The sequence below is a fragment of the Drosophila suzukii genome, chromosome 3 (genome assembly GCF_043229965.1).
Source record: "Drosophila suzukii chromosome 3, CBGP_Dsuzu_IsoJpt1.0, whole genome shotgun sequence".
Taxonomy (NCBI): domain Eukaryota; kingdom Metazoa; phylum Arthropoda; class Insecta; order Diptera; family Drosophilidae; genus Drosophila; species Drosophila suzukii.
Genome location: NC_092082.1, coordinates 25,552,386 through 25,579,416, shown reverse-complemented (window position 1 = coordinate 25,579,416; position 27,031 = coordinate 25,552,386). Strand labels below are relative to the sequence as shown.

General features: G+C 45.2%; 1 protein-coding gene across 6 annotated transcripts in view; it reads left to right on the top strand.

The window, feature by feature from the left end:
* Positions 1-27,031, top strand: part of Ten-m (teneurin transmembrane protein Ten-m) — a 346,722-nt gene that overhangs the window by 49,025 nt on the left and 270,666 nt on the right. For 5 of the 6 annotated variants that reach the window (XM_070995750.1, XM_070995749.1, XM_070995748.1 and 2 more), the window contains exon 3: positions 4,629-4,979. In XM_070995750.1, the coding sequence (XP_070851851.1) occupies positions 4,629-4,979 (351 nt within the window). Of the gene's footprint in view, positions 1-4,628; positions 4,980-14,302; positions 14,346-27,031 lie in introns of those variants that run through there. The other variant, XM_070995747.1, reaches the window with a different exon arrangement.

Sequence of the window (27,031 nt, the reverse complement as noted above, 5' to 3'; positions counted from 1 at the left end):
GGTATCAGAAATTTTTGTTAAAGGCGCATTCGCCACTGCTTTTTACCTCGTTAAGAGGTGTTTTTGTTTGATATGTATATATACCAAATATGTATATATTGATTAGAATCAGTAGATGATTTGATACAGCCAAAATCGGTTTGTCCTTCTTTTTTAATATCGTTTGCGAGTTCGGTTGTAAAACTGTGGATTCAAAATTTTCCCAATAGTCATTAAAGATGCCCCAGAAGTTGTTTTAAAACGTGCCTGATCGGACGTTTATGTTCTATATAGTATGAAAACATTTACGGTGGTGTATTTATTTATTCGAGTGTACAAACATTTTTCGTCACAAAATGTAACATTTATAAGCTTTAGCTGTGACTACTCGATTCGTCCGGTTCTCAAAGTCTCGAATAAATCACTTCTGATCACTTCCACGCAAATGAGACAAAACGCACTCGAAGAAAATAATTCGATTATGAAATATTTTTATTTTTATTAAATAATATATAAAAAAGTTTATCTAATTAAATAATTACATTTTAATTATTTTTAAGACCAGTCCCAAAACTAGTTTTCCTCGATAGCCTTTTCGGAGCCCAAGACTCTGAGCTTGCACATTAATTAAAGGCGACACATTTAATTGCGGCATATGTTCGAGGACCTCTCCAGAACAATATGCCCCGTTGAGCCATTGAATGGCCGCAGAAGCCACCAGAACAGGCTGACATATTGCACAAAGGCCGCCGACCAATGGGTTACTTATTGATCTGAAAGCGACCGCCGCTGGCAAGGACGAACTGCCGGCAGGACTCTGCTTATCGGAGCGCTATCTCCGCTCAGCAAACCGGTGCTCAGCAAACCGCGAAATCGAATCCGTAGATCAAGCGAACGAGTGAAAAAATAAAACTGATTCAACTCGCTAATAAATGAAAGGCAGCCCAAATGTTTGCAATTGCTTTGACATGTTTGACAACAATGGCGAACGGAGGCCGGACGCGGAAGGGGCGCGACTTAAGCCGCTGCCAAATGCGATTGCCCATAGAAATGGAAAACCCAACCCTTAAGTCGCGTCCTGCGAGGTCCTCTGGGCCTGGGCATTTGCATTGATTTCAATTAATTTGCTTGTTGTGTCATCTCCGATCCTTTGCCGTGTTGTTCGGATTGCTGGCTGTAATTGATATTTGGCTCGGTTGGGATTTCGGGCTGGTGCGAGTCAAGTGCCTGCAACCCCTCGTTCCAAACCCTTCCCCGGTGGAAATTATGTAAATGCCAAACATGCATTAGAGGCCAGCGGACCCCTCCGCCCCACCTCTAATCCTGGTCGGAATTATTCAGGCGGATAACTTCTGTGCCGTCTTCGCTCAGCTGGGCGAATTTCCGCGATTCCTCGGCTGCAGAGGATGCGCCGGGGTGACAACAGCCAACTGTCACTGACAGCTTCACTGCCATCCGCCAGGACAACAAGGTGTTTGTCCTTTGCCAAGAGGATGAGTCAGCGGCATTGACATTCACAATCGCATTCGCACTCGCATTTCCCCAGTGCTTTTAGTTTTGTGAATTTCAAATGCCAGGACATCTGTTCGAGTGTTCCGGGGATCAGACCCAATCCTCAAGCGGTTTTAATGCGCTTAGTTTTGAAAGTGTACCTAAGTGGCAGGGAGCTTGAAGAACTGTGATTCGATGAAGAGTGCTGCCTCACACTTAAGTTCCCATAATTGCGGCCATTTGAGTGTCCAACCTAGAACAGTTTAAAGAGTGTGACTATTATTAGTGGGTGCCAGTTGGCCGTGCGTGTGAACACCGAATCAGGCTGTAATGAATCGTTAATGAGGATCAATCGATGCGTCTGTCCTTGGATGATTTTTTGAGGGCTTGAAATATTTATACTCCACTTGGCATTTATTTATAAAATTCTTTGGGCTTGGGTTAATCGGTTTAAAAGTTGTACCTTCGCAGGGCTTTATATTCCACGAAGTTTTCCAGCAGCAACTTTCTTTGGCTTCCATTTCGGGCTGCCTGTTAATTGTTAATTGGCTGCATCGATTGTTAATTGTTCCAGTTGTTGTTGGTGGAGACCTGATTGGGGGCATTGTGAGTGAAAAGTTTCGAGTGCTTTCGTCTGGCCAAAGTTGGCGGCGAAACAAAGGGAGCTTCGCTTGCGGATTGATTGGTTGGTGAATTAATTACGTGGATTGCGCAAGATTACATAATCCCCCGTGGCCGTTCATCCCCAATATCCGACTAGTCTTGAAGTTTTCCACACACACACCACTCGTCCCCCAAGTAATGCCCAATTTCGGCCCGAAAATGTTCCGTTGATAATCCTGAAAAATAGAATCCTATTCGGAGCTGTCCCCAGTGCCCTCGCAGGCCCATTTCCATTTCCATTTTCCATTTCCAGCCATTGCCCGTATATAGTATACAGTTTTTATTTATTTTGCTTTTAACAAAATTTGGCAAATTTACACTTCGCTGGCAGGGAAACAAACAACAACAAAGGCATCCCATCCCAGTCCCGTCCCACTTTCAGGGCAGCCTGATTGCGCCATAGCCCCATAAATAAGGGCAACATTCAATGCAAATTGGACTATTTACGCAAATTTTATTGCCACACAATTTTTACACATTTATTTTGTTTTTGTTGCCGCTAGTTTTCTTCGCCACATGGAGACGCAAATGCTTTATTCCTTTGTTGCTGCCAATACTTTGTTGCCTCTGCGGAGTTGGTGCCCCAAGCGACTACTAAATCAGGCCATTTGGACGCTGCTTCCTTGACTTTTTCTGGGGCGACAATTTGGTTTCTTTGTTGTGTTGTGTTGTGGGCCTCACCCCACGACGAACCCTTTCTGCGTTGTCGAATTATGCGATTTTGTGTCATTATTCCCTCGCTAAACGAGGCAAATTTCCCCAAGCCATCAGAAATCGTTGGGTGGCCGAATGTGTTTTTTATTGACATTTAGACGCGTCGCAGATTTGCCCCGGCTTCAACGAGTTGATTCCAGTTGGCCTGGCTGTGTCATAAAGCCGCCTACGGTGGGGATTTACCAATAAATTCGTTCTAGTGAAAATTTATTGGCATTGCTTTTTAAACCGCGACGCGTGTTGCCCCCAGAATTTTTATCTCCAGGAAATTGACATTGATGGCCTGGCTGCGAGCGAGTGGAACTGACCTTTAAAGCGGAATATGTTTGCGAAGAATACCGATGGGGTAATTGTTCGGACGTAATCGATTGATTGGGGCATAAAAGAGTAGAAATTGTTCGAGATTGGTTTAGCTTTGCGGTTTAAAATAAAAAGGGAACGAACCAGTATGGGATTCTGTGGTGCAAGAACCTATTAAAATAGGGGAGTGTGGGATAAGGTGACGAGTAGGGTAAGGTAACGAACTCGTCAAATCTTATAAGTGGCGTCACGTCAAAAATTCCAACTAACTGTAGTTAAATTTGTATTCCATTGTATAAACAAATTTTCACCTTTTCTTAAAGAAGAAATTAATACTTTTCACATCCGCAAAGTGTTTTATAATGTTTTTATCAGTACGTCACCAAGCCCTACAACTTTAAAAAGTGGTAAAAATATTGGTTTACGCCAAGAGCTGTAGTATTTAACTGCACTGGTATTTTTCCATCGAACTTTTACAGGAATATGCTTAATTGATGTCAGCAACTTTCTGCTGTTAAACCTTTTTAAAAATATTAATTCTTGGAAATGTGGCATTCAAAAATCGAATCGATTTTAAACTAACGACTATAACAATGAACTGTGTCACTACAAATTGCAAATACTGTTATCTTTCGATAAAATAGTCAGTCCTATATCAGTTTTTGCCAGGACACGACGCTAAGGACGTGTTTCACCATGCAGACACTGAAACGCACGTACATCAGGGCCAAAAATTAACAGAGTTATTAGCTCGTTATCTTTCGCACTTCATATTTACACAGTTGGCTACCAAAAGCCGAGCAAATCAGTGTGAAAGGCAACCGAAAAGCCGAAAGGGGGCCAATACGCCTGCCCCTCCCCCGATGAGCAGTTTACCCCTAATTTTGTCGCTTGTGTTGCTTAAAATTCAAACAATGTGTTGATGCCTTCACACCAACCAAAACATGCATAATTAATATGCAAAGAGCGGCAACAACAACTACAACCACGGGCAGGAGCTGCCGGCAAGGAGGAACTTTTCCGAGCGGGCTGTTTGTGGAAAATTGAAAGGGTTAGCATAATTTTTTGTGGGCAGCGGGGAGGCGACACTCTGATTTTCCCTGCTTCATTATCACAGCTTCCGCGTCAACATTATTTCCGCAAAACAGCAACAGCAATGTGGCAAGGGGGTGGGGGGTGCGTTGTTGTTCTTGTTATTGCCATGCATAATTCATATGAGAAAAGCAACAATAGGCGACAACGATGGGCGGAGGAAAAGTGAAAACCTCAAACCTTTGCGAGGCGGCAGTGAAAATGCTTTAATTGAAGCGAGCACACACAGACACACAATCACTCATTTGCATATTTCAATGCATGCAATTAGGCCCAAGGGGGCGGGGGGGCAGCAACTGTCGTGACATGGAAAAAGTTTAGCCCCTTTCAGCCACTTCCTTGTTCTCCATCCCCCCATTCTAACGCTTTTCGGTTCTCTCTTCTTTCAGCCAAATCCCGGCATTTCACGGTCAACGGTCTTCTGAGTGCCAATAACACGCTCCAGCAGCAGCAGAACCAATACAACCTGCAGCCCTCGAATGACAGTCGCAACATCTACAACAATCCCTATATACCGCCGCAGCAGCAGCAGCAACAGCAACAGCAGCAACAGCTGCAGCAGCAGACGCAGCAGCGCACCGCCCACCTGTTCAAGGCCCTGGCTGCCTCCGCTGGCGGCACCAACAGCCTGACCCATCCCTACGACTTCTCCAACTCATCCTCCTCCTCCAACGCCAACAACGAGCACCAGGGATCATCCTCGTCGGAAGCGGAGAACGCCTTCCTAACTCATAATAACGGTGAGTAGCTCTCTTTTTGTATGTCAGACTCCTTATATTGAAAAATGGGAACATCCTACAAGACTTAGTTCACACTCAGAGAAAAAATGTAGCTTCAAAACTTCGCCAGACATAGAAAATCCCAGTCCCGAAAACAAAGTAAAGCTTTCAAGTACGAATTTTTCAGACAGCATGTACTCGATTTCAGTAAGTTTTAAGAACCTTTCGGTCTACAATCAAGTATGAATAATTCTTAAGTATAGTCATATTTGTACTAAAAACAAGGAAGAACGCTATAGTCGAGTACCTCGACTATCAGATACCCGTTACTCAGCTATATGGAGATATGCAAGCAGCAAAGCGAGATTAAAATGCGCCACCTACCGGCGGTATACAGATTTAAGCGTTATGGGCGTTAGAGTGGGCGTGGCAAATTTTTTTTAGGATCAATCGATAGGTATCGACGAGACCAATACATTTCAGTTAAAATTTTTTATCTAGCATGAAAATTGTGGGCGTCACAGGTTTTCGCGGTTTGTGGGCGTTAAAGTGGGCGTGGCAAACTTTTTTTGGGTCAATCGATAGGTATTGATGAGAACAACACATTTCAGTTAAAATTTTTATTCTAGCATCAAAACTGTAGGAGCCACAGTTTCGGGCGGTTAGAGTGGGCGTGGCACTGTGACGAAACAAACTTGCTCTGCGTAAGAAGCTCAGGAATCTGCACGCCAAATCTCAATAGCCTAGCTCCCATAGTTTCCGAGATCTCAGCGTTCATCCGGACGGACAGACAGACGGACAGACGGACAGACGGACATGGCTAGATCGACTCGGCTAGTAATCCTGATCAAGAATATATATACTTTGTGGGGTCGGAAACGCTTCCTTCTGCCTGTTACATACTTTCCGACGAATCTAGTATACCCTTTTACTCTACGAGTAACGGGTATAACAAGTACGATTTATGAACTAAAGACGAAATAATTCTTAAATCAATATACGTATTTTGTAAATGTTTATTGGGTTTTCATTATATGCTAGTATGAGAAATAAGTATTGGAAACTGAAAATGAAAAAGACTAGATATATCTAACTTACATTAATATTGTACGTTTACTTACGACTTGCCCCTAACGGGCATTAACACTGCGTATCTTATGCGCCTTATGTACTGAGCACTTTGAGAATAAACAGTTGGGAATTATTAGAGTTGACAGGTATTTAAATCCAAAATTTGCTCAATGTAGTAACGTTTACAATACGATCGGTATTAAAATGATAAGGATGAAATCGTTCTTAAATTAAGACCTTTTTTTTACTTGATCTTAGTACGGTGTTGTTCCCTGAGTGCAGTTTACATAACTTTTGCCATCTGCAAAAACGTAAGTCATTCAATAACTTGGTTACAAATTTTAAAGCTAATGGGTTTCCAGCCTTAGCAACTACTTCTTAAAAAACTTTCTCTTCAAACAAAGTTATACCATAAGTTTTGATTGTAGATACAGTTTGTATATAATACTCGTTTGACAACCTGCCTAGAACTAGAGAAGATACCCCTCAAAAGTTCCTTCCACTAGTAAAAAATTGAAAAAAGCCTGTGAATTATTAAAACCCCGTTAAGTGTTGGTGTCTTAAAAATGTTTGTTTTGACTGTAATATTACCGCAGATTCGTTCTTGATTTTAAAACGATTTCGTGGGAAATATTGGAACAAGGGATGGTGCTCCCGGAAAGAAGGATGCATAAAATGCATGGCTGCAAATTGAATTAGGACTCCTGCAATTAAAAACACAACTTTCCGGAACTCCCAAGTAATATTTCCTTTTCCGGAGCCTTCGCAATGAATCAGGAGGGCGGCGGGCAAGCGGCAACTTGTTCACCTGCCCGGTTGGATGCCAGCTTGCCATAATTTGCACGCAATTTGCATTTCAAGTGGCCAATTCCCCGCCACCCCGTTCGCATCACCTTCGCCTCAAGTTGGCCAGTGGCCGGGCCTTCCTTCTAATTACGTCTCACAAAAAGTGCTCGGTGCTCATAGCTCAGAGCCAGCTCAGTCCCACCATCCAGAACCTGGCCCGAACTTGGCGCCCAGTCCGGCGGCAGTAAGTGAAATTTATGTGAGTGCTTATAATTTGTAAAAGTAAACGAACCGGAGAGCGGTCCAGTCAGAGCAAGAGGTAAATGAGAGTTTGTTTAGCAACAAATTACGCAGGAAGCGCTCGGAAAGGTGTGCGGTCCTGAGATTTATGTGGGTCCAGTGACGAGGGGCAGGGGCTGGATCCGAAGGGAATTCGGATCAGTGGGAGCTGGCCATGATTATCCGAGGAGAATTGAGTCATCAGAGTACGTGTACCTATCGGGTGTTCCACTGTCCCTGGCCTGGAGCTGTCCTGACTCCTGTCTGCCCCCAATCGGCTGTTTGGCCCCGGGCAGAAACATCATATCCCCGCCATTGTTGGCTCGTTCCCCGGGAGGGCCATAAAATGTGGCAAAGTGCAATTGCCTGGCAGGCCGGGTCGAGCAGACGCCGCCAGTTATGCAATAAAAATCATTAAAAAATACAAAAATGAAAGCGGCAAACTTAACAAGCAGACAGCTCCGCCCTGCGATGAAGCCGTGAGAAAGGAATTGAAAAAGTCGTGGCAGATGCTGCGAGATGCATCGTGGCTGTAACAAGGACTGGTAACAAGTAACAGGAAACCGGAGACTAAACGAGCGCCCAGCGCCATAAACTTAAATCACGATTAAAAGTGTGATTATCCTTGTGGCGCTACAAATCGCCGCCGCTGCAGCTGACAACCCAGAGGACCAGGACACAGCCACCGCCTGTTCTTTGGCCTCCTCGGCTGCTCCTTCTGCGGAGGTCCTGTTGTTGCCGTTGTCTGACTTTATATCTTTACAACCAGACAAGGCTGCCTTCGACGTTGTATCCCCGGCTCCTTTCCAGAAGTAGTTCCCGACTGTTGTTGCTTTGACTTGTGGATGGCCCACGGCTGACTAGTTCGGCCTCAGGACAACCGGAAGTCAGCTATCAGATACACGCAATCGTTGCGTACTTAAAGCCGTTTCGTGTCCGCCTTAAAGTCCTCCATCCAATTAATCAGGGCACAATTAACACAACACTTACGATCACAGGGGAACTCTCCAATTTTAGATTTCAGAATTACGGTAACCTTTAACAAAGGATTTCAGGAAACCCTTTGATTTTTCGGTTGATTGAGGCAAAAAGAAGGCAGAGTCCCAAAAATAAAGCCGTAGTTAAATCCTTTTTGCAGCTACAAATCTTGGCATTATTTTCCGCTCACATTGTAAATAACCCGAGCTGGGATTGGCCCTTTGCATATGTCCAGAATGCCGTCCGTCAATTGTCGGCTTTTGCCGGGATCCGCCCCTAAACTGTCAATTGTTCGATAGATATTTTCCAATTTTACAGTCGTCCTGGCCGTTCGGCTCGTCCTGCTCGTCCTGCCTCGATTTCACTGCAAACACAAACAAAGGCGAATGCAAATAAACGCCGGCCAGAAGTGGGCCTAGAACAAAGGAGCAGTCAGGGGTGGCTCGGACATTCGGCTTATCACAATTGACCCATCACACGCCTTTGGCCGTCTGTCTGTCTGACATTGGTTTAAGGCCCCTCCACCTCCACCGGTCCCCTTTCGAAGGCGAACAATTGACTCTCGTATTTCACTGATGAACTTAACTTATGTCAAAATATGCGATAAGTAATCCTTTTTAGCCTCGACAGTCGGCTTCCTGGGTCCGTACACTTGTCCTGCGCCGCCTGACCAGAATCCCCGAGCCGAACCTTTCGCCTGTGCAAATATTTTCCTCCAGCGATAATTCCGTTCCGGGGCAGAGAGTTGATGGAAATGGCTATTTCTGTACATTTGTCATGAAATCTAAAACAAAAAGTTTATTTATGTTTTCTTTGCCCGGCATTGAGGACTCGTAATGAATTGTGACAGGGCCTGACAGATGGGGGAGAAAGTGGTCAAGATCCGACTTTGTTTGAGTTTCATTTGTCCAGAGTTGTGGGGAGGAGGACACTTGGCAGAGAAAAGGACTGGCACAGGTCACCCCAAGCCGAGTATTTCTGATACGGAGTGATACAAAAACATTTCTCGCAGTGCCCCGTACTTTTGATTGCGACAATTTCATGGTTCCGCTTCATTTGAAGGATGCTGCCAGGCAGAGACACACATCTATCTATCTGGGCCCGGTCTTATCACCCCTTGCGGGCCAGGACCCCCTCGGAGCACAACGCCGAGATTCTCAATTAGGATAATCTCCAAATAACTAAGCAAATATTGGCCAAATTCGAAAATTCGATGCGGACTAGGCCGGGTCAAAACGCATTGGACACAGGCGAAGTCACTGCGTCCTTGTTTCAGTTTCCGCTCTGCCGGATGAAATGCGTCTCTGGGGGACCATGGATGGGGTTGGTGGGGTGGCATGAGGGTGCAGTCCCCCATTATATGCACATAAAAATAAATTCCAAGACTTTATTATGCCCATGTACTTGTCATTGTCGATGTGTGTGCAATGGACTGTGTTTTGTAGGGGTTTCAGTCCGTGTTCTTTTGTCCCGGGTTGGGGTTCTGTGTTCGGGGTTCGGGGTCCTGCAATTGCAATTGTTGTTGCCTCATCCCACGTGGGAGTGAGCAGGGTTGGGGTTGCAGACAGATTACCAGTGGGCAGGGGTGCATTTTGCATTTGTTTGTGCCCGAACTGCAGACTGTGTTTAATTTTTCGCAAATGTCCAATTGAATAACATGGGATAAACGCTTCATTGCCTTTTCTGCTGTGTGTGATTTCTATTTGGTTAGTCAATTTTGGATTATTGTGGACAGTTTGGCAAGGACTTTCGAGCAAAGCAGCTTGACAAATTGAATTAGAAACTAAGCCCGATTTCTCTCTGCCAAACTTTCGCCCAAGTTTGCTGGCTTCTCCACCCGGCCGCGGCCATCTCCAATCATGTGTTACTTCGCCAGCGTTTTTGCTTTTGTCGACTCGGCAAAGTTTACTGGAGCACAGCCGCCCACGGCGCAGGAAGCCTCCTTGCGCAGCTGGCAAACAAACAGAATGGCAGTTTGATGCACCGAAGTAATAGACAAAAAGTGCAGCCGCCTTTTAGGCGCTCGGCCGAGTGCCCGCCAAGCGGGCGGCAGTGCAAAAGTTCTCCGTTCGGCCGGAGATGGTTATTGATAACCGAGAGTGGCTTCTGGCCCTAAGTGCGCCTAAGTGTATGCCTCAAATATTGTGCAACTGTAATTTGGTAATCTCAAGTACGCCACACACACTCAGGCCGAAAGGGACCGGCAGGAGGGGACTACTCCTGCACAAAGTGACTTTTCAATCTCCATTGAGATGACAAAATTTTGCTTTCAACTGCTGGCCAAGCACTTGAGCAGGTCTTTTGGTCGACGTCAAGTGGGATGTTGTGGTCAGGCCATTATAACTTATAACTGGGACTGCTTCAATCCACTTTTTAGTCCTTCCATTTTGCAAATGAAATGCAAGCTGACATCGTATCAATTTAAATCAAATGAAGTGCCATTTGTGCCAGCCCAACTGATGGACTAGGACTGTAGGACGAAAGGGCTCGGGGCTAAGCAGTCGAGCGTTAAGTGGAGTGCCCGGAAACTTTAGCACACTTTTCAGCTCATAACTAAGCCCCGACTTTCTACGATTCGGAGTCCGGCCGTTGACATAGTTTTGGGCGGACGAGGCACGTGCAAGTGCGAAAGTTGCAGCTCATTACGTGGCGAGAAGTTGCTGGCCAGTGGCCCCCAGTGTTGTGTGCAAATTGGAATCCCTGCGCCTGGTCTACTTTAAGTACGCAGCTAAAGGATGGGAAGGGTGTTAACCGTCCTCCTACCCACTTTCCCCACTCTGTCCACCCCCTACGCATGTCCGGGAACCCAAACACACCTGGCCAATTTGCGCTTTTGACCCCTCGGAGGCGAAAACGATGCCAGCCATTTAATGAGCTGCCATTTATATAAAAAGCAGCAAAGTAGCCAAGTGCCGGGACGGGGACTTGGGCTGGGCTGCAGGCAGACAAATATTTAGCAACGTCGGTGGACTTCTCCCCGCAGACAGACACACAAGCGAAAGGACTCGGCACTCACATGTCCCCGGAGCCCCTCCGACCCCCACTTCCGCTCGACTGTGATTCATGCAGAGCAGCAGCGGCAGCAGCTGGCCATAAAAATGGCTTAAAATGATCATCATAAACGTTGAGTGAGCAAATATTGCAATAAAAGTAAATGACTGAAGGACGTCGTAAAATATTTATACGTGAGCTGCTCGCACGGCGGCAACCTGCGAGAGCTGCAGGACATCCAGGATGGGCGGCAGTCATGAATACCGTAAAGGTGTCGGGCGAATGCCAGGAAATTAAGGGTCTGGCGAAAGAAATGTGCTTAGCGCGCGGAAAAGCGTGGATGGATTTGACCCAGTGAGTGCTCAGGTGGCAAAATGCTTGGGGTTCCGTTCCCAATTCCTTCCCAGAAAGTAGCTCGCCCCTCTAAGCAGATTCTAATGTAGTCCAGTGCACATTTCATTATAGTGCACTTTATGGTGCAAGTTTCGGCTATAAAACGAGCGTTTTACGATAGTTGCAATCGAGGCTCGCCTGCCTAAAGCTCCGCTCCTCTAGGTGGTGTTGTTGAAAAGCTAAGCCATAAAAGTCTGAAAGCATCCCATTCACAAAGTCGGTTAACAGCAGTAGTGAAAAACTGCACACACTTAGGCTCAAATAAGCCTCAGTTAAAGATCCTATATCTGCCTCCTGAATTTCTTCGCCTTTCAAAAAGGTATATTTATTTGATGACAATACGCTGACATTTCAAAGCGTGTTTAGAAATTGCAATGTTTTGCCGAGTTATCTGCTTACAGTGTGCTATGCAAACTGCCTAACATTGATTGTAGCGCTGCTCTTACGACCCTTAATCCAAACATCCACCCTCTCTCGCGTCTTCAAACTACCCCTGTTTGCTGTAACTTGCAGAAGTTTCGTCAAGTTTTCCGTTACCCCTGCCTGCTGAGGGGTAGTTAGATAATCTGGGCTAACATTGCAACCCCTCAGATACTCTGTTACGTATAAGCCCCTAATGGCATGTCCTTTCCAATGTTATAGGAGCTTTTCTGTTAGTTAAATGGGTTGTTATTAATTATTTAAGAATATATTTGTAATCTTCTGTATAAAATGTAAAAGTTTTATAAGAGAAAGCAAGTAACTGTTATTTGTACCTAGTTGCCCCATTCCAATTGGTGTTGAGCGACCACTGTGAAATATTTAGCACTCCTATGCATTAAGCATGAGATGTTGTTACATCTTACATTCTACATTCTCCTGTCTACATCTGGCAACTCCTATTCCAATGGAGCCTACTCCCCTCCGAAGCTTCCGAGGTACACCAACAGCTTAAAGCTCCCACTGCTGTTAGCCAACAGAGGTCCTTTAGGGGAAGCGCCAAGCCAAGCTCCCCGAAAGCTCCTCGCAGGAGGGGGCTGCTCCTGGAGAGTCCTGCTCGCAGGAGCCGAGCTGCTCATTAATGGCTGCTGCGACGCAGACGCCGACGCCGGCCGAGGACTTACACTTACACATTGAGCGATGGCCATTACACTCGTGCTGCACACTTTTAGGCGCTGCGCTGCTGTCTCGGCTTTTGCATAACTTTTATTGTTGAAAACACAGCTGGCCGAATTCGGGCGGAGAGAAAGCCGAGAAAGCCGAGAAAGCTGAGAAAGCCGACCAGGCCAGCAGCCAGGAGCCGACGGCCAGAAGAGCCGACGAGAGCGGAACGCGGAAGTTAACTGCCAGCCGACTGTTGCTCATCTCCCGACGACGCCATTGTCCGTGCACCGTGCCCCTGTGTGTGTGTGCGTATCTGTGTCCTGTGGCCGTGTCCTGAAAGCTGGAGCTGGCAATGCGGCCGGTAGTCGCATCGTCGCATCTGGCTAACGCCGCCATAAAACGCAACGCATTCAATGTGGCAAGCGCAACAATGAGCTGCTGCCGCCGCTGTTGCTCCTGCTGCTCCTGCTCATCGCTGTATCCTTCGAGACCGAAATCGACGTAGTGCCATCGCATTCGCAATCGCAATCGCAGCCGCTCGTCGGGTCGTGTGTATGCAATTTTGCATTAATTTTTGTTGCTCCTCGGCCGACGAATTTAACTGCAGTTTAGTTCAGCTGCCAGCCTGCGCGCCTCGCAATGGCAACTTGAACCACCAGTGTGTGCGACTGTGGCACTCCGGACCGATTCGCCGCTTTAGTGAACAAATGTGAAAAGAAAAGGCAATTTATTACATTTTGGCGCCAAAAGTTCGACTCGCCTTTGCGGGTGTGAGAGTGTGTGCGAATTGTGTAACAAGTTGGCGAGCATGTGGCCGGAAAAACTGAGTCCGCTGGCCAACTGGCACCTCTAACTGCTCATTGCTGGTAAGCCTGCTAGTTCGGCATTCCGCAGTTTTTCATGGTAGTCCTACCCCTTGCAATATCAAAATCAAATCACGCCATAATAATCTTGAAAACGGTGCGTATACGCAATGTATCCCACCCTCTATCCTAATATCAGGTGCCTAATAAGTGGGTTTTATTAACCGGTACATGGCGACGTTACGTATACGCAACGTTTCCTAGCTTAGCAGAGCGCCTAATTAAACCGATTGCCCACATATCAACTTGCACAGTAGGTAATTAAATAACTAAAGTGGTTGCTATAACATAAGTTCAAGAGCCCTCCCTAGAACACATTCCGCATATAGCGCACGCAAAGTGTAAATTAAATCAACACAAAAGCGCAACTTCGAGCAAATCGCTCGCTAATAAAATAAGCCCTAATAAAATAAGCCGCCGCAGGCATTAAGACCGCGAATTCTGGCACTGCTTGGCGGGCCAAAACACTTAAAAACTAAAACAACACAAACATTGTGCCAAAATAGCCGACGGCACAGCGCGAATATTTGCCAGAATTCGAATTAATAAGCAAACAGAAGGGCGGCAAGTGCGTGGGAGTGGGCGTGTCTGGTCTGCGAAGGGCCTCTGAACCGCATGAGTGCATACAGACAGTGCCGTGCCAAATCTAGATAATCTGCCAGCGAGCACCTGCAAATCGGGCTTGAATAGAGTGCATAAATCGAAAATTGCCAGGTACCAAAAACTAATCAAACATCAAACGCGGCAGCAGCCATACTTCGATCCTTCCAATTGACAGAAAAGCATTATCGGTGTCGAAGTTGCCCTAAATCGCGTAATATCCGGAAAACCTTCTTAACCGACACACAAACTAGTACATAGTGTTCAAAGTCATCGCCAATTATCGGTTTCGTCTTGTGCTAATGTTACTGACAAATGTACAATGAAATTGACTGTCCAAGAGGTGAGTGAGCTATCCTTTTTAAGTCCCCTTTATACCATTTAAAAAATGAACAGCGAAAGAAACCCAAAAAGTCTTTTGAATTCTCGACATATTGGCTCACTTGTTGCATTTGCAAGCAACTTATATGAATCCATGCCGAAGGAGGTGGGGTGGCTTTTAACGCATTTCCCCGGCCGCAGAATGATTGCAGCTGCTGGATTCCTCTGGTCCTATTATATATTAAAAGAAAATACGAGAAAATACTTGCAAATATTTTATCAATAATGCAGCTGAAGACAAAAAGAAAGCAAACGCCGGAGAACGAAAGAAAACATCCGGAAAAGCATTGAAGTCCTGGGTTGGTCCCAGACTTGGTCGGGTGGCAATGGGTTCCCTGGCAGTGGATTCTCCGGGAAGCTCTGTTGTTATCGGAAGGGGGAACAGTCGTACAATAAATTCAAGAAACCATGCAGCAAACGACTGGAGAGACGTTATGATAATCATATTACACATACGCCCTGTCCGCAGCGCATCCTCGCAGGCTTCTAGACGGCGGAGGAGACCCTTGCTCTCGGATTCATTTTGTGGGCATTTGCATATTTCCTCTATTGTTTTGAAAGGCCTCATGCCGCACATTACTTATCAATGCGGGCTGAGCCCGACAATGGTGATATTGACGACCGAAAGTTGGCTTTCAGCTATTTGGGCTTACTTGAAGATTCTGGGCGCATCCCGATCTTGGTTGGGCATCGGAAGGTGTTTAGCTGTGTTGTGGAAGGGCTATCTCAATTGAATGTGGAGGAAGGTGACTGAGGCGGTGCTCGTTTGGAATTTTTCAATTTTGCAGCTCGCACACTTCCTTTTATTTCAGTTTATTCGCTCGCATATTACATATACAAAACCCACATGAAGACGTATTCATACGCACGCCTAAGCTGCCCGGAGTGGTAGGAGAACCTGGGCAGGAGCGCCATGCGATTTGCATAGGGAAAAGGAACATCATCAGGCCGGGAAGGCAGAGGGTCCTGGGGAAACAGAGATGGCCGCAGCCACGAATGAGATGTTGCTTTAGTGATTGTCTCTTCGTCCTTCGTGCCTCTGCCACTTGCCTTTTCTTTGTCTGGGCTGTGTCGTCTGCCTGCAGTTCACTTCCGCTCCCATCTCGTCGCATGTGCGAGCCCACACATCCCCTCGCATTTAAATATACATTTGAATTCCGTTTCAAGTTAGCGGGTTCAAAATAAAGCCAACGAGAGAACGTTGGGATATTATTTTTAAAGGTAAGGCGAGTATGTAAAAATGTTATTCCTTTCCTCAATTCACACTGGAAGAAATTCGTCAGTCATTCTCGAAAAAAACAGCACTCGAGGCATTTAAAACTTGTTTGGATTCTAGGGTATGGGCAACGTCCACTTTATGTTGGATTTCCATTTATTGAACACGTGTTAAACAAAGTTATTTTATAAATTGAGGTTATTATCTATCATTTTCGCCTATTAAAATGATATTAATGTATGAAACTTTGGACACTGTGCCTTCAAATCTTGTATAACAAACTGATAAGGGCCATTTCATATTGGATTTTAGTCTGTCATGCTATCATGCAATCAGGTTTTTATGATATTACTCAAAAAATATCTTGAAGAAATATAGATGTTGTAAATAGCTTGATTTTTTAGCATAATAGCATTTAATTTTCAATTAATCGATGCGATTTCCCCCACTCAGCCATCAAAGCTTGTTTGGCGGTATAGAGAGGGGCAATTTTATGTTGGATTTTTAATTTATTGAACACATGTTACTCAAACAATACTTAAAAGAAGTAAGGATATTGTAAGTAACTTCATTTCTAAACCTATTAACATTTACTTTTCAATTAATCCCTGCGATTTCTCCCACTGTGCCTTCAAAGCTTGTGGGGTGGGCATGAAAAATTGAAAAAGCTGGCGCTGAGGCGAACCACGAGTAGGGGCCAAAAGACGCTCACAAAAGGCGTCGTGAAAATAAAATAAAAATGTTAAAACACAAAAAGAGAAATAAATAAAAAGCAGCAGAAGAAGCGCAGCTGGCAGGCAAAAGGATTTGCATGCGTGTATCTGTGTGGGCGAGTGTGTTTGTCTGGGTGAGCTCCATTTGCCTTTTTACCAGGACTCTGGGACTCAGGGCTCCCAGGGGAACTATTGTTCTTATTGTTGCCTTGGATATTTTCTATGCTGTTAAGTTGACGCAAAAGGATCTCCAGGATCTGCCTGCAGGCCCGAGTACGCGTGTGTGTATGTGCGGAAAGGTACTAAGTCGGAACAAAGCTCGAAATTATGCAACATATTTATACCCGTTACTCGTAGAGTAAAAGGGTATACTAGATTCGTCGGAAAGTATGTAACAGGCAGAAGGAAGCGTTTCCGACCCCATAAAGTATATATATTCTTGATCAGGATCACTAGCCGAGTCGATCTAGCCATGTCCGTCTGTCCGTCTGTCCGTCTGTCCGTCTGTCCGTCTGTCCGTCTGTCCGTCTGTCCGTCTGTCCGTATGAACGCTGAGATCTCGGAAACTATGAGAGTTACAATACTGGGATTAGGCACGCAGATTCCTGAGATTCCTGCGCAGCGCAAGTTTGTTTCAGTAGAGTGCCACGCCCACTCTAACGCCCACAAACCGCCCAAAACTGTGGCTCCTACAGTTTTGATGCTAGATAGAAAATTTTAACTGAAATGTAATGTTCTCATCAATACCTATCGATTGACCCAAAAAAAAATTTGCCACGCCCACTTTAACGCCCACAAACCGCAAAACCCTGTGACGCCCACAATTTTCATGCTAGATAAAAAATTTTAACTGAAATGTATTGGTCTCGTCAATACCTATCGATTGATCCAAAAAAAAATTTGCCACGCCCACTTTAACGCCCACAAACCGCAAAACCCTGTGACGCCCACAATTTTCATGCTAGATAAAAAATTTTAACTGAAATGTATTGGTCTCGTCAATACCTATCGATTGATCCAAAAAAAAATTTGCCACGCCCACTCTAACGCCCATAACGCTTAAATCTGTATACCGCCGGTAGGTGGCGCATTTTAATCTCGCTTTGCTGCTTGCATATCTCCATTTAGCTGAGTAACGGGTATCTGATAGTCGAGGTACTCGACTATAGCGTTCTCCCTTGTTTTTTATTTTATTTCCGAGCCCCACCCACTCCTTAGTTCGCTCCTCTGCCTGATGGCTAGTCGCATTGGCTTCATTCATAGGCAAAGTAATGAAATTACAGCCGGGGGGAGACTTGGAGTCCGGAGCCTTTCAACTCTGAGCTGATTATGGAAATGCGAATGGGAATTTATCCCCAGCATTTATGCAGCTCCTAATGACCTCCGACGGCTGACAATGAGTTAATTAGATTGTCGAAGCATTTCGATCGGATCTGGGTCACCAAGCAGACTCGTCAGGTATGTGGGAAAATATCCTTGGAGTGGGCCAACTATTTTCTGGTGACAAGTTATGCTTCCGCAAGAAGGCACATCCTGCCAGCCATGTCCAGTCAACATTTCTTGATTATGCAGCTGCAAACCAAAATGTCAAAAAAATTTAATTAAAATGGTCAAAGTTGATTTCGCCCGGGCGGCAGCAAAGGACACAACAACAAGGACAACAAATACGCAGCAGTTAGAGCCGGAGCTGCATCTGAAGGAAGCGTAAAATACCGAAATAAGCATGCAACACAACATGTGGCACGGGAAAGTGAGGATGGATCCCGGCTAAAAGTCAAAGCAATGGTCCAACTTTTGCTGACGGCCAAAGGGAAAATCAGGCTGGGTGCGAACAAGAGGGGGGATGGAGATCGAACTTTAGTTTTCGGAGACTTTGCTTGGCGTTTTCAAATAAATTTAATTCAATGTCTCCTCAGTCAGTCGCACAATGGCCACCTCGCACCCCACCGACCCACATGCTCCGGCATTGTCCGGCCAAGGTTGAGCCGAGCTCCATGTGCGATCCATTCAAGCTTCACTCCTTTGGCTTTCATTGGCTTTCAGGCGAGGCAAACTTCTCTCGATGTATGCAAATTGAAAAAAGAAAGCCCGAAACGGAACAGAGCCGAGCTGAGGGGCAGTGACCAAAGGCAAAACTTTCCGACACTTAATGAAAGGCCCCAAAAGAGGGGGCGGAAGGACCTTGATTCGGTGCGGGCTTGATTGGCCCCAGCGCGTAGAAAGTGGAAGTGGCGAGCTCTAAATATGCGAGCACATGTTTGCTTTGACATACTTCTAATTGGGGCTGGCTGGGGGAAATCATCCTGGCTTGCTCGACAGGATCTACCCGAAACAGAGGCAATATGGCGCCTTGAAGAAAGCCCCCCTTTTCGCCCCCAAGAGGCATAAGGCCATGCATATTAACAACCTACTTTCACAGCCCAAACGACCGGAACGCAGCCATGGAAGTCGTGACTTACTCAAATGCACATTGGCCGGATGGGAAAAGGACCCCACCCATGTGTGGGCGGTCTGGACGTCGCCCGAGCTCTGGCTCAAGTGGCCGGGCATTTAAATTCAATCGTCGCCATTTTTATGCGTTTCCTTTTCCTATTTAATTTGCTCGTCCCACTGCTCGGACATTTTGGCGAGGGGGAGTGTCCCGGCAAGTTGGCTGAACCTTCTTCCGCTGCTGCCATTCCGCTCCTCCACTTCCGTTCTGTGCATATGCATGTGAGGGCGTTCCGCCCACCCTTCCTGCGTCCTGTGTCCTTCGTCCATTTCTGGCGAATGTCCTGCGGATGTAATAATTGTCAGCAGCAGTTTTGCGGTGCTAGTTTAAACGCAACCCTCGCAAAAAACTGTCAGCCATCGGAAATGCTAAAGTGAATTTTATGCTAACACGGGTGTCTGTCCCCGCTCCCCCCTGTGAAAATCGCAGTGCAAATTGAATTTTTTGCTCGATATTTCTGGCGTGTTGGCATATGGAATGATCTCCGCAGCCGTGATTCGCGGAGCTGCATGGCCACCCAGTTCGATTACCGCTCCTACTAATCACATCTGCTCCGGTCTTTTGTGCGCTGCTCGCTGTTAATTAAGCCGGCAACTCCTTTACTATAATCGTGCTGCTCCTGCTGTACATTAAATTACCGGCTGCCAATTAGCCATCGCACCCAAAGCACACAAACACGGCCATAGATAAGCAGCACACAGCACACCAGCAACATCAGCAGCAGCAACATCAGCAGCAGCAGCAGCAACACCCGCAGCAACAGCAACACCAACACAAATGAGCGCATTTAAAAACATTACCGCGCTGGGCGACTGCAACAACAAAGGGGGGCAGTAATAAAAGTGCAGGGGTGCCGGGGTGCATGCACAGTGGGGGTAAAAATTGCACGACATGACAGCAAAATGCATATTATGCATAATTAACTGTTTATGCGAATGAGTGACAGGCGAAAGGACATGGGACGTCGCGCAGAAGGATGCCGGGACACGACGGCAGCCTATGACCATGATAATCACGGCTCTGACGACGATAATTACGCCGGCGGAGGACGATGACGATGACGATGATTGCATTCCGCATTTGCTGAAAGTGAAACGGCTGAGACGGGTCTGCTAATTTAGACGTTGTGCTCTGTGGCTTTTAATAATTCACACCCGAAGACAAAGGGAGACACTCGAGCGGCGGCAGTGGAAAAAATGGGTTAAAAAATGGAAAGCAGACCGGCAGGGCGGTCCCCTTTGTCACCGGGGGCTGGCTGCCGTCGCTTTCACTTCGCAGGCCGTCAATTTGACATGTTTACCATGTGTCTGGGGCTTCTCGTGTAACAAAAGGCTTGTTTGCGATTCGCACGGGCGGGGAAAGAGGGGCCAGGCACAATCCGGGCACAACTTCTAGACTCCTAGGACACTAGTTCTGTTCCGTTTTGCGGTCCTTCCGTTCTATCAGCAAAAAATCAGAGAGAACGAAGATTTTCGGCATGTGTGTGGTGCAAGTTTTGATGACATGACAACAGCGATCATTGTCCACAGTTGGCAGCAATGTGACTTAATGGGTTGTTGACTTTCGATTGGCAGACGGCCCGAAGGAGAGTCGCAGAGCAGAGGAGCCGGACAGGACTTTCAATTAGTGTCCTGCGATGCGGCAGAGCCCTGTTGACTTGCAGCACTGATTAAATTATGCACATCCCTGCGGAGTGGGCCAAGGAATGCGGCTTTAATGCAATGCTCAGCCGGCCTAAAAAACCTCGACCCCTCCATGTATAATTCAGTGAATGCCATGGCAATTGCAAATTATGCAGAAATTCAGCCAAAACAGCAAGAAACTATTCAATTTCATTCATGTGCAAATATTTTATTACCCGCACACACAGCCAGACAGTCGGCCAAATTAATTAATAAACGCAATGGCAACAATGACAAATTTTCCGCTTGGAAAACTGCAACCAGTAACGGCAACACAGAGTACATTCAACCGGACAAAAGGCAAAGGTAAAAAATCAAACACTGCAATTAGATAATCTTTGGAAAGTACACTTTGCGCCACTGTTGAACAGATAGAGAGTATCTGATTGGCTACAATTTTACCAAATTTAAAGCAAATAGTTATAGAAACTGAAAAATAAGTGGTTAGCCTTATTTAATAGAGCTCTTTTTTAATATGAATGACAGACTTTACTTGAAGTAAGCTGGAATTAGTTACGAAAGCAATTATTTGTTAAATGCTTTAAAATATTCAAAATATAAGAGTGAGGAATTAGCATTTCAGATCCCAAAAATAAATTTTATATTCGCTTTAATTTTTAGCCATACTAGAAATTCGCGGTGGCATTTTCTTTGAATTAAAAGGTCCAACGCAAGAATATTGGAACTGCGAGTTCTTAATAAGAAATCCGAAATTAATACAACAAAATAAAAGTCACAGCCATTTCCAGCTCTTTAGTAAATATTTGTTTATAAATAATTTTGAGACGGAAACTTTATTAGATGTTTTGAATCATTGTGAAAATGTTTCGATACAAAAACGACTTAAATATGTTGATTCATGTAGGGCTCTACTATTGACTTTTTGTCATAGTGAGATGGATTTATCCTTACTTTCTCTTCAAAAAATAAACCTAAATGGAGTATGAGGGCACATGATTAATCTGTCAAGAGGTCTTCTTCCGCATCTTATGACGCCAAGGGTCCTCTGGATCCCCTCTCCGCCACTGTGCGCTTTTGATTATGATCTTCCACCGAATCACTGACACGTGCTGCACTACAATAAAATGGTCCCCTTCCTTTTCAACGGATTCATCTGTGCGTGTGGGTGCACTTCGGCTGCGATTTGGGGAATTTGAATTATTAATAAACGGCTGGATAATGTCCGCGAGCGAAAATCAAATTGCGGCACTGATGGCTGTATCCATATTTCATCCGAGGCCTTCGGGCGAACCACTTGGAAATGCAACTCCTCAGCCGCCTTCTGTCTGGCCAAAAACGCAGCCAACGACAAAACAAAGCCCGAAAGCCAAGGAGAAAGCCGCTTCACACAATCAAAAGGAACTGAAAGTGCTCAAGCATCAGAAAAACTTCAAAGGCGGCTTTTCCATTTCATTCTCCCGCTAGTCTCAATCTTTTTTCCTTTGCTGCGGCTTTTCCTGCACCACCAAATCTCTCCTCTATTCCTGGATTTTTCCGTCGGGTTTCGGCTGCTTGGTGCAGTTTTTAATTTAATTTGAAAATGCTTAAAACGCGCAATTTTTTTTGTCTCTTCGGCTGCCTTTGTATGCGAGTGCCATAGCATTGTGGCAGGCTCATGTGTGTGGGGCTGTATCCTGAGTCGGGCTGAAGGATAAGGGTCCTGCCCGCTTTTCGGCGGAGAACTGAACAGACTGAGGAGGCCAGTGAAAAGGCAGTCCAAAGTCGCGCTTATGCTGCATTTGTTGAGGGAAAGTTGGCAACGTTTGTGCATAAATGATAGGTCCCTTGCTCTGCGCAAGTGCTTCCATTTTATTTACCACACGTTGCACATACGCCGCGTTGGCTCCTCACAAAAACCACAGAAAACGAAAGAAAATCAACGCACTCACACACGCACACAGTAAACACTCGCAATTATGTGTCACAACTGGAGTTGTGAGTGTGCGAGTGTGTGTGAGTGTGTGTGTTTGCCGACCGGTTTGCCAGAGTTGCCAACCATTTGTGATGTTTTGGCTGGCACGCTATCAGAGCGCACACAAGTCCAATGTCAAATATGCGACTCCCGACGTTGGCAAACAAGACAATGAAAATACTTCCCCATCTGTCTCCTGTCTCCTTCCCGCTGGATCCTGCCCTCCCCTCCCTCGTCCGACGCCCCTGTTTGCCCCGTCTGTTGGCGGCAGCGGCGGCCCTTGATGTTGGCTTTAAAAAACAAAACAAATACGCTCGGCCGGCACAGAGATGGGATCGTGATGCAGGACCTGCACAGGAAAAGTATCCTTGCACCACAGTTGTCAGCTAAGCTCCGTTCAGACAAATTTTAAACTTCAAAAGTTATATTGATGATGATAATGATGATAATGGTTAAAAAATGTAACAGTCAATGTCGCACTCAATAGTTCCTGTTAAACTTTCTAACAGCTCGTTGTCCATTTTCTCGGTACTTAAAATATGCATACTTTTCATTTTCATTTTTAGTAACTGACTAAAATTATTACTAACCTAAGAAAAATTTTAAATATAATACACTGTTTGAATTAAAAAATATAATGCGTACGCGAAACGCATGACACAAATTTTTTCAAAAGACTAGTTTTAAGCAATGGATTACTTGAAAATAACAAAATGTTTCCGGTGGAAATAAGTTGAAAACACAATATTTTTTAGGCCAACAATTATTTTAAATCAACCCAATATGACCCAGCGCTAAAGGATTCTAGGACTAGAACTCGCTTGTGTCTCTAAAAGCTGTATTTTTTTGACGCAATGCAAGTTTTTATTCGGTAATTTCGGAGTACAGGGGGACTCTGAGTTACAGAGCGGCCTTGACTTTATAATGTAACATGGTGGCAACAATGGTCTTCAACGATTCAATAGCCGCGAGGTGCTTGATTTTCTGAAGTCTGTCACAATTAAATTTAAATGAAGCAGCTGATTAACTGCTGTACGAAATTCAATTATTCCGCAAGCCAACAGTTGATGAAATACCTTAAAAGTTACCTGAAATTCTTGCTTTCCATTTTAAAAAACATATTTTATAATAAAGGTTTACACAGAAGAAATTTCCAAAATGAAGTATAGAAATAAATTATAAAATGTATTATTTTTTCCAGGAGACTAGCACACTGTTTTCAATGAAAATTTTTCATTTGAATTAATTTTTGGACACAACGCTTTCTGTTTTTATTTATATACGTACATTTTAAGCCATAAATTTTATAGCAATTAAAAAATGAGTTATCTGCGGCTTTTCAAATGATATGGCAGAGCCGACTTGTGTATGTTTTTAATGATTACCGAAGTGATTGCAGTACAGCCTTTATTAAGATAACTGATAATTGGAATAATAGTATGTACATATATACATATCTTTAAAAAACCCATGCTCTTCTCGGTGCCATGGCACCCTTTGTATAGAGTTCTTGGTCAGAACAAGCTCGATCGCAGTCACGGGGCCACCTCTGCCACATGGTCTCGCCGCTAGTTGAGTCCTTGCCACATTCCTCCTGGCCACATGATTTTGTCATTCTGTGAATGCGACCAAAGTTTGCCGAGGGTCGTGAGGCGGGAACGAGCGAGGGGTCAGAAGCACAATTGCTTTTATGAAATTAAATTACGGAGCACATATTTAAGCACTGTCGGAAAGGAGCTTGTTTTTAAGGAAAACTGGCAGCATTAGTGGTCTCAGTGCATCACGAAACCCGCTGAGCTGAAGGATGAAAGCAGAATGAAAGCTATCCCTAAATGGCTAAAAGTAATCAATTAATGTCCATCGCAATCGATAATCAATTTTAATTTGAATTACTCCGGTAATTGGATGAAGATTTAATATAAAACAAGGGAGAACGCTATAGTCGAGTACCTCGACTATCAGATACCCGTTACTCAGCTAAATGGAGATATGCAAGCAGCAAAGCGAGATTAAAATGCGCCACCTACCGGCGGTATACAGATTTAAGCGTTATGGGCGTTAGAGTGGGCGTGGCAAATTTTTTTTTGGATCAATCGATAGGTATTGACGAGACCAATACATTTCAGTTAAAATTTTTTATCTAGCATGAAAATTGTGGGCGTCACAGGGTTTTGCGGTTTGTGGGCGTTAAAGTGGGCGTGGCAAATTTTTTTTTGGATCAATCGATAGGTATTGACGAGACCAATACATTTCAGTTAAAATTTTTTATCTAGCATGAAAATTGTGGGCGTCACAGGGTTTTGCGGTTTGTGGGCGTTAAAGTGGGCGTGGCAAATTTTTTTTTGGGTCAATCGATAGGTATTGATGAGAACATTACATTTCAGTTAAAATTTTCTATCTAGCATCAAAACTGTAGGAGCCACAGTTTTGGGCGGTTTGTGGGCGTTAGAGTGGGCGTGGCACTCTACTGAAACAAACTTGCGCTGCGCAGGAATCTCAGGAATCTGCGTGCCTAATCCCAGTATTGTAACTCTCATAGTTTCCGAGATCTCAGCGTTCATACGGACAGACGGACAGACGGACAGACGGACAGACGGACAGACGGACAGACGGACAGACGGACATGGCTAGATCGACTCGGCTAGTGATCCTGATCAAGAATATATATACTTTATGGGGTCGGAAACGCTTCCTTCTGCCTGTTACATACTTTCCGACGAATCTAGTATACCCTTTTACTCTACGAGTAACGGGTATAATTATTGTCAAGTGTCTGCCAGGCAGAGGGAAAGTCAGACAAAGAGGCTTCTTTGTAATGCAATCAACACAACAGAAATGCCTGCGCTCCTTTGAAATGTGCTGGTTTTTTCCTTCGAATGTGAGATGAAGAATGAAAGCTGACCGCAAAACTCAATAGACACATGCCAAAGTTAAAGCTGCAAATGTAATTAAATAATTGCAATTAAGCATGGGAAACGAGAGCGCAGAAGGAACTCGAAAATCACATAAATACCTCAAATAATCAACACATTATCAACTTTTACGTAATTACACATGCAGCACGCAGCGAAGATGCAGATCCGGATACAAAGGCAGATGGAGCCGCAGATGCAGATGCAGATGCGGATGCGGATAAAGTTAGATCCAAGCAGATGCGGAGGCAACTCAAACACAGCCCAACAATGGGAATCGGCAAACAAGCCCGACTGGCAAACAGATAGACAGTCCGAACAACAATTGCGGCGTAATTTGGTAAATGGAAATGGATACATTTAATAACTAAACTAAATAGAAAGCCATTCCTGCTTGCCGTTGGTCTCCGGCATTCGGTCTGCGTCTCTAATGGATATTTGTTTATTTGCATGGAAATTCGAAATTAAACTATTGAATCATTGAAAGCCCTTTGACTCGGTCTGCCGTGGAACGTGTCCAGCTCCGGTTTCTCCGGTTCCGTCCACCTGTCCGGCATCCGTCCTGGCTGGCCAGGACAAACAAATCAAACTGTGATTGCAAAATTTAATGGGATTTAAAAATTCTAAATTGCTAAACAAGACTTAAGCTCCCCCTCCTTATCGAAGGTATGTGTGTGGCCCTGCAACCACAAGCTGCTGTGGCTGCGTGCCTAAAGTGGAATTGTTTGTAATGCGTTGATGAGGACGACATCAGCCCAGCAGCCCGACCGCCCAGTTGGGAATCGGGTGGCAAGGACCCTCAATGGGGATTAATTTAAATGAGATTTTTAATTTACTTTGCTCTATAGAGGCAGCACCAAGCGGGCTTTTGTTCCCGCGCTGATTGCACAATTTTGCCAACAATTTGTGTGGACTTTTGGATCGAGGTGTGGCCCGGGGTCGTCATTGTGCTGCCCCACATAATGCCACCGATCCGCCTTCGCGGCGCTTCCGATTAACTTGCCAGCGTCTCAACTGCTATGCCAAAACAATTCCTGTGCCGCCTCGCACTCGAGAGCACTCAATCAGGAAAGGAGCAATGGTCCAACCACTTGGACACGCAATCAGAGGAAACTTTCCGCACTTTCTCTGTATTGTAATTCAAGACTTTCCCCGACTTTCCCGACCTCCCCCAGCAGGTCAAGCTGCCAACGACCGAAAACCGGAGAACAATAATAAGAGCAACAATGCAATTGCCAAATGCCAACTCCGAGGTGCAGGAGGGTCTTGGGATGGTGGGGCAGCTGCAACAGCTGGGAGGGGAGCCGTGCAGCTGGAGATGAAAATAGTTTAAGTGCAAAATTTTACGCTTTATCGAATTACCCGCGGGTGCTTTAACTTACAGTCAAACTTCGGGATGAGCAAAACTTTTCCTAGTGCAGCTGCAACTGGGCGGTCAGGTCACAATTTATGATTCTAAGGTGTTGCAATGAAAACTACCAGCTCCCTGCGATTGCCGGGTAAATTTGTTATATTTCTTACTGTCAGCCAGACCATTTGTTAAATGAGTTGGCAAAGCTAATCGAAAAGTTACGGCGAAGACTGTGGGAGCGTGGAGCTCGCCGGCAGATGCACCGCCTTGACCTGGATCCCGGCCAGGCCCACCTGGACCCGGCCACTTCTGATGACCGGCACAAACAAACGAATAAATAACGCCGGGCAAACAATTTAACCGGGCAGCAT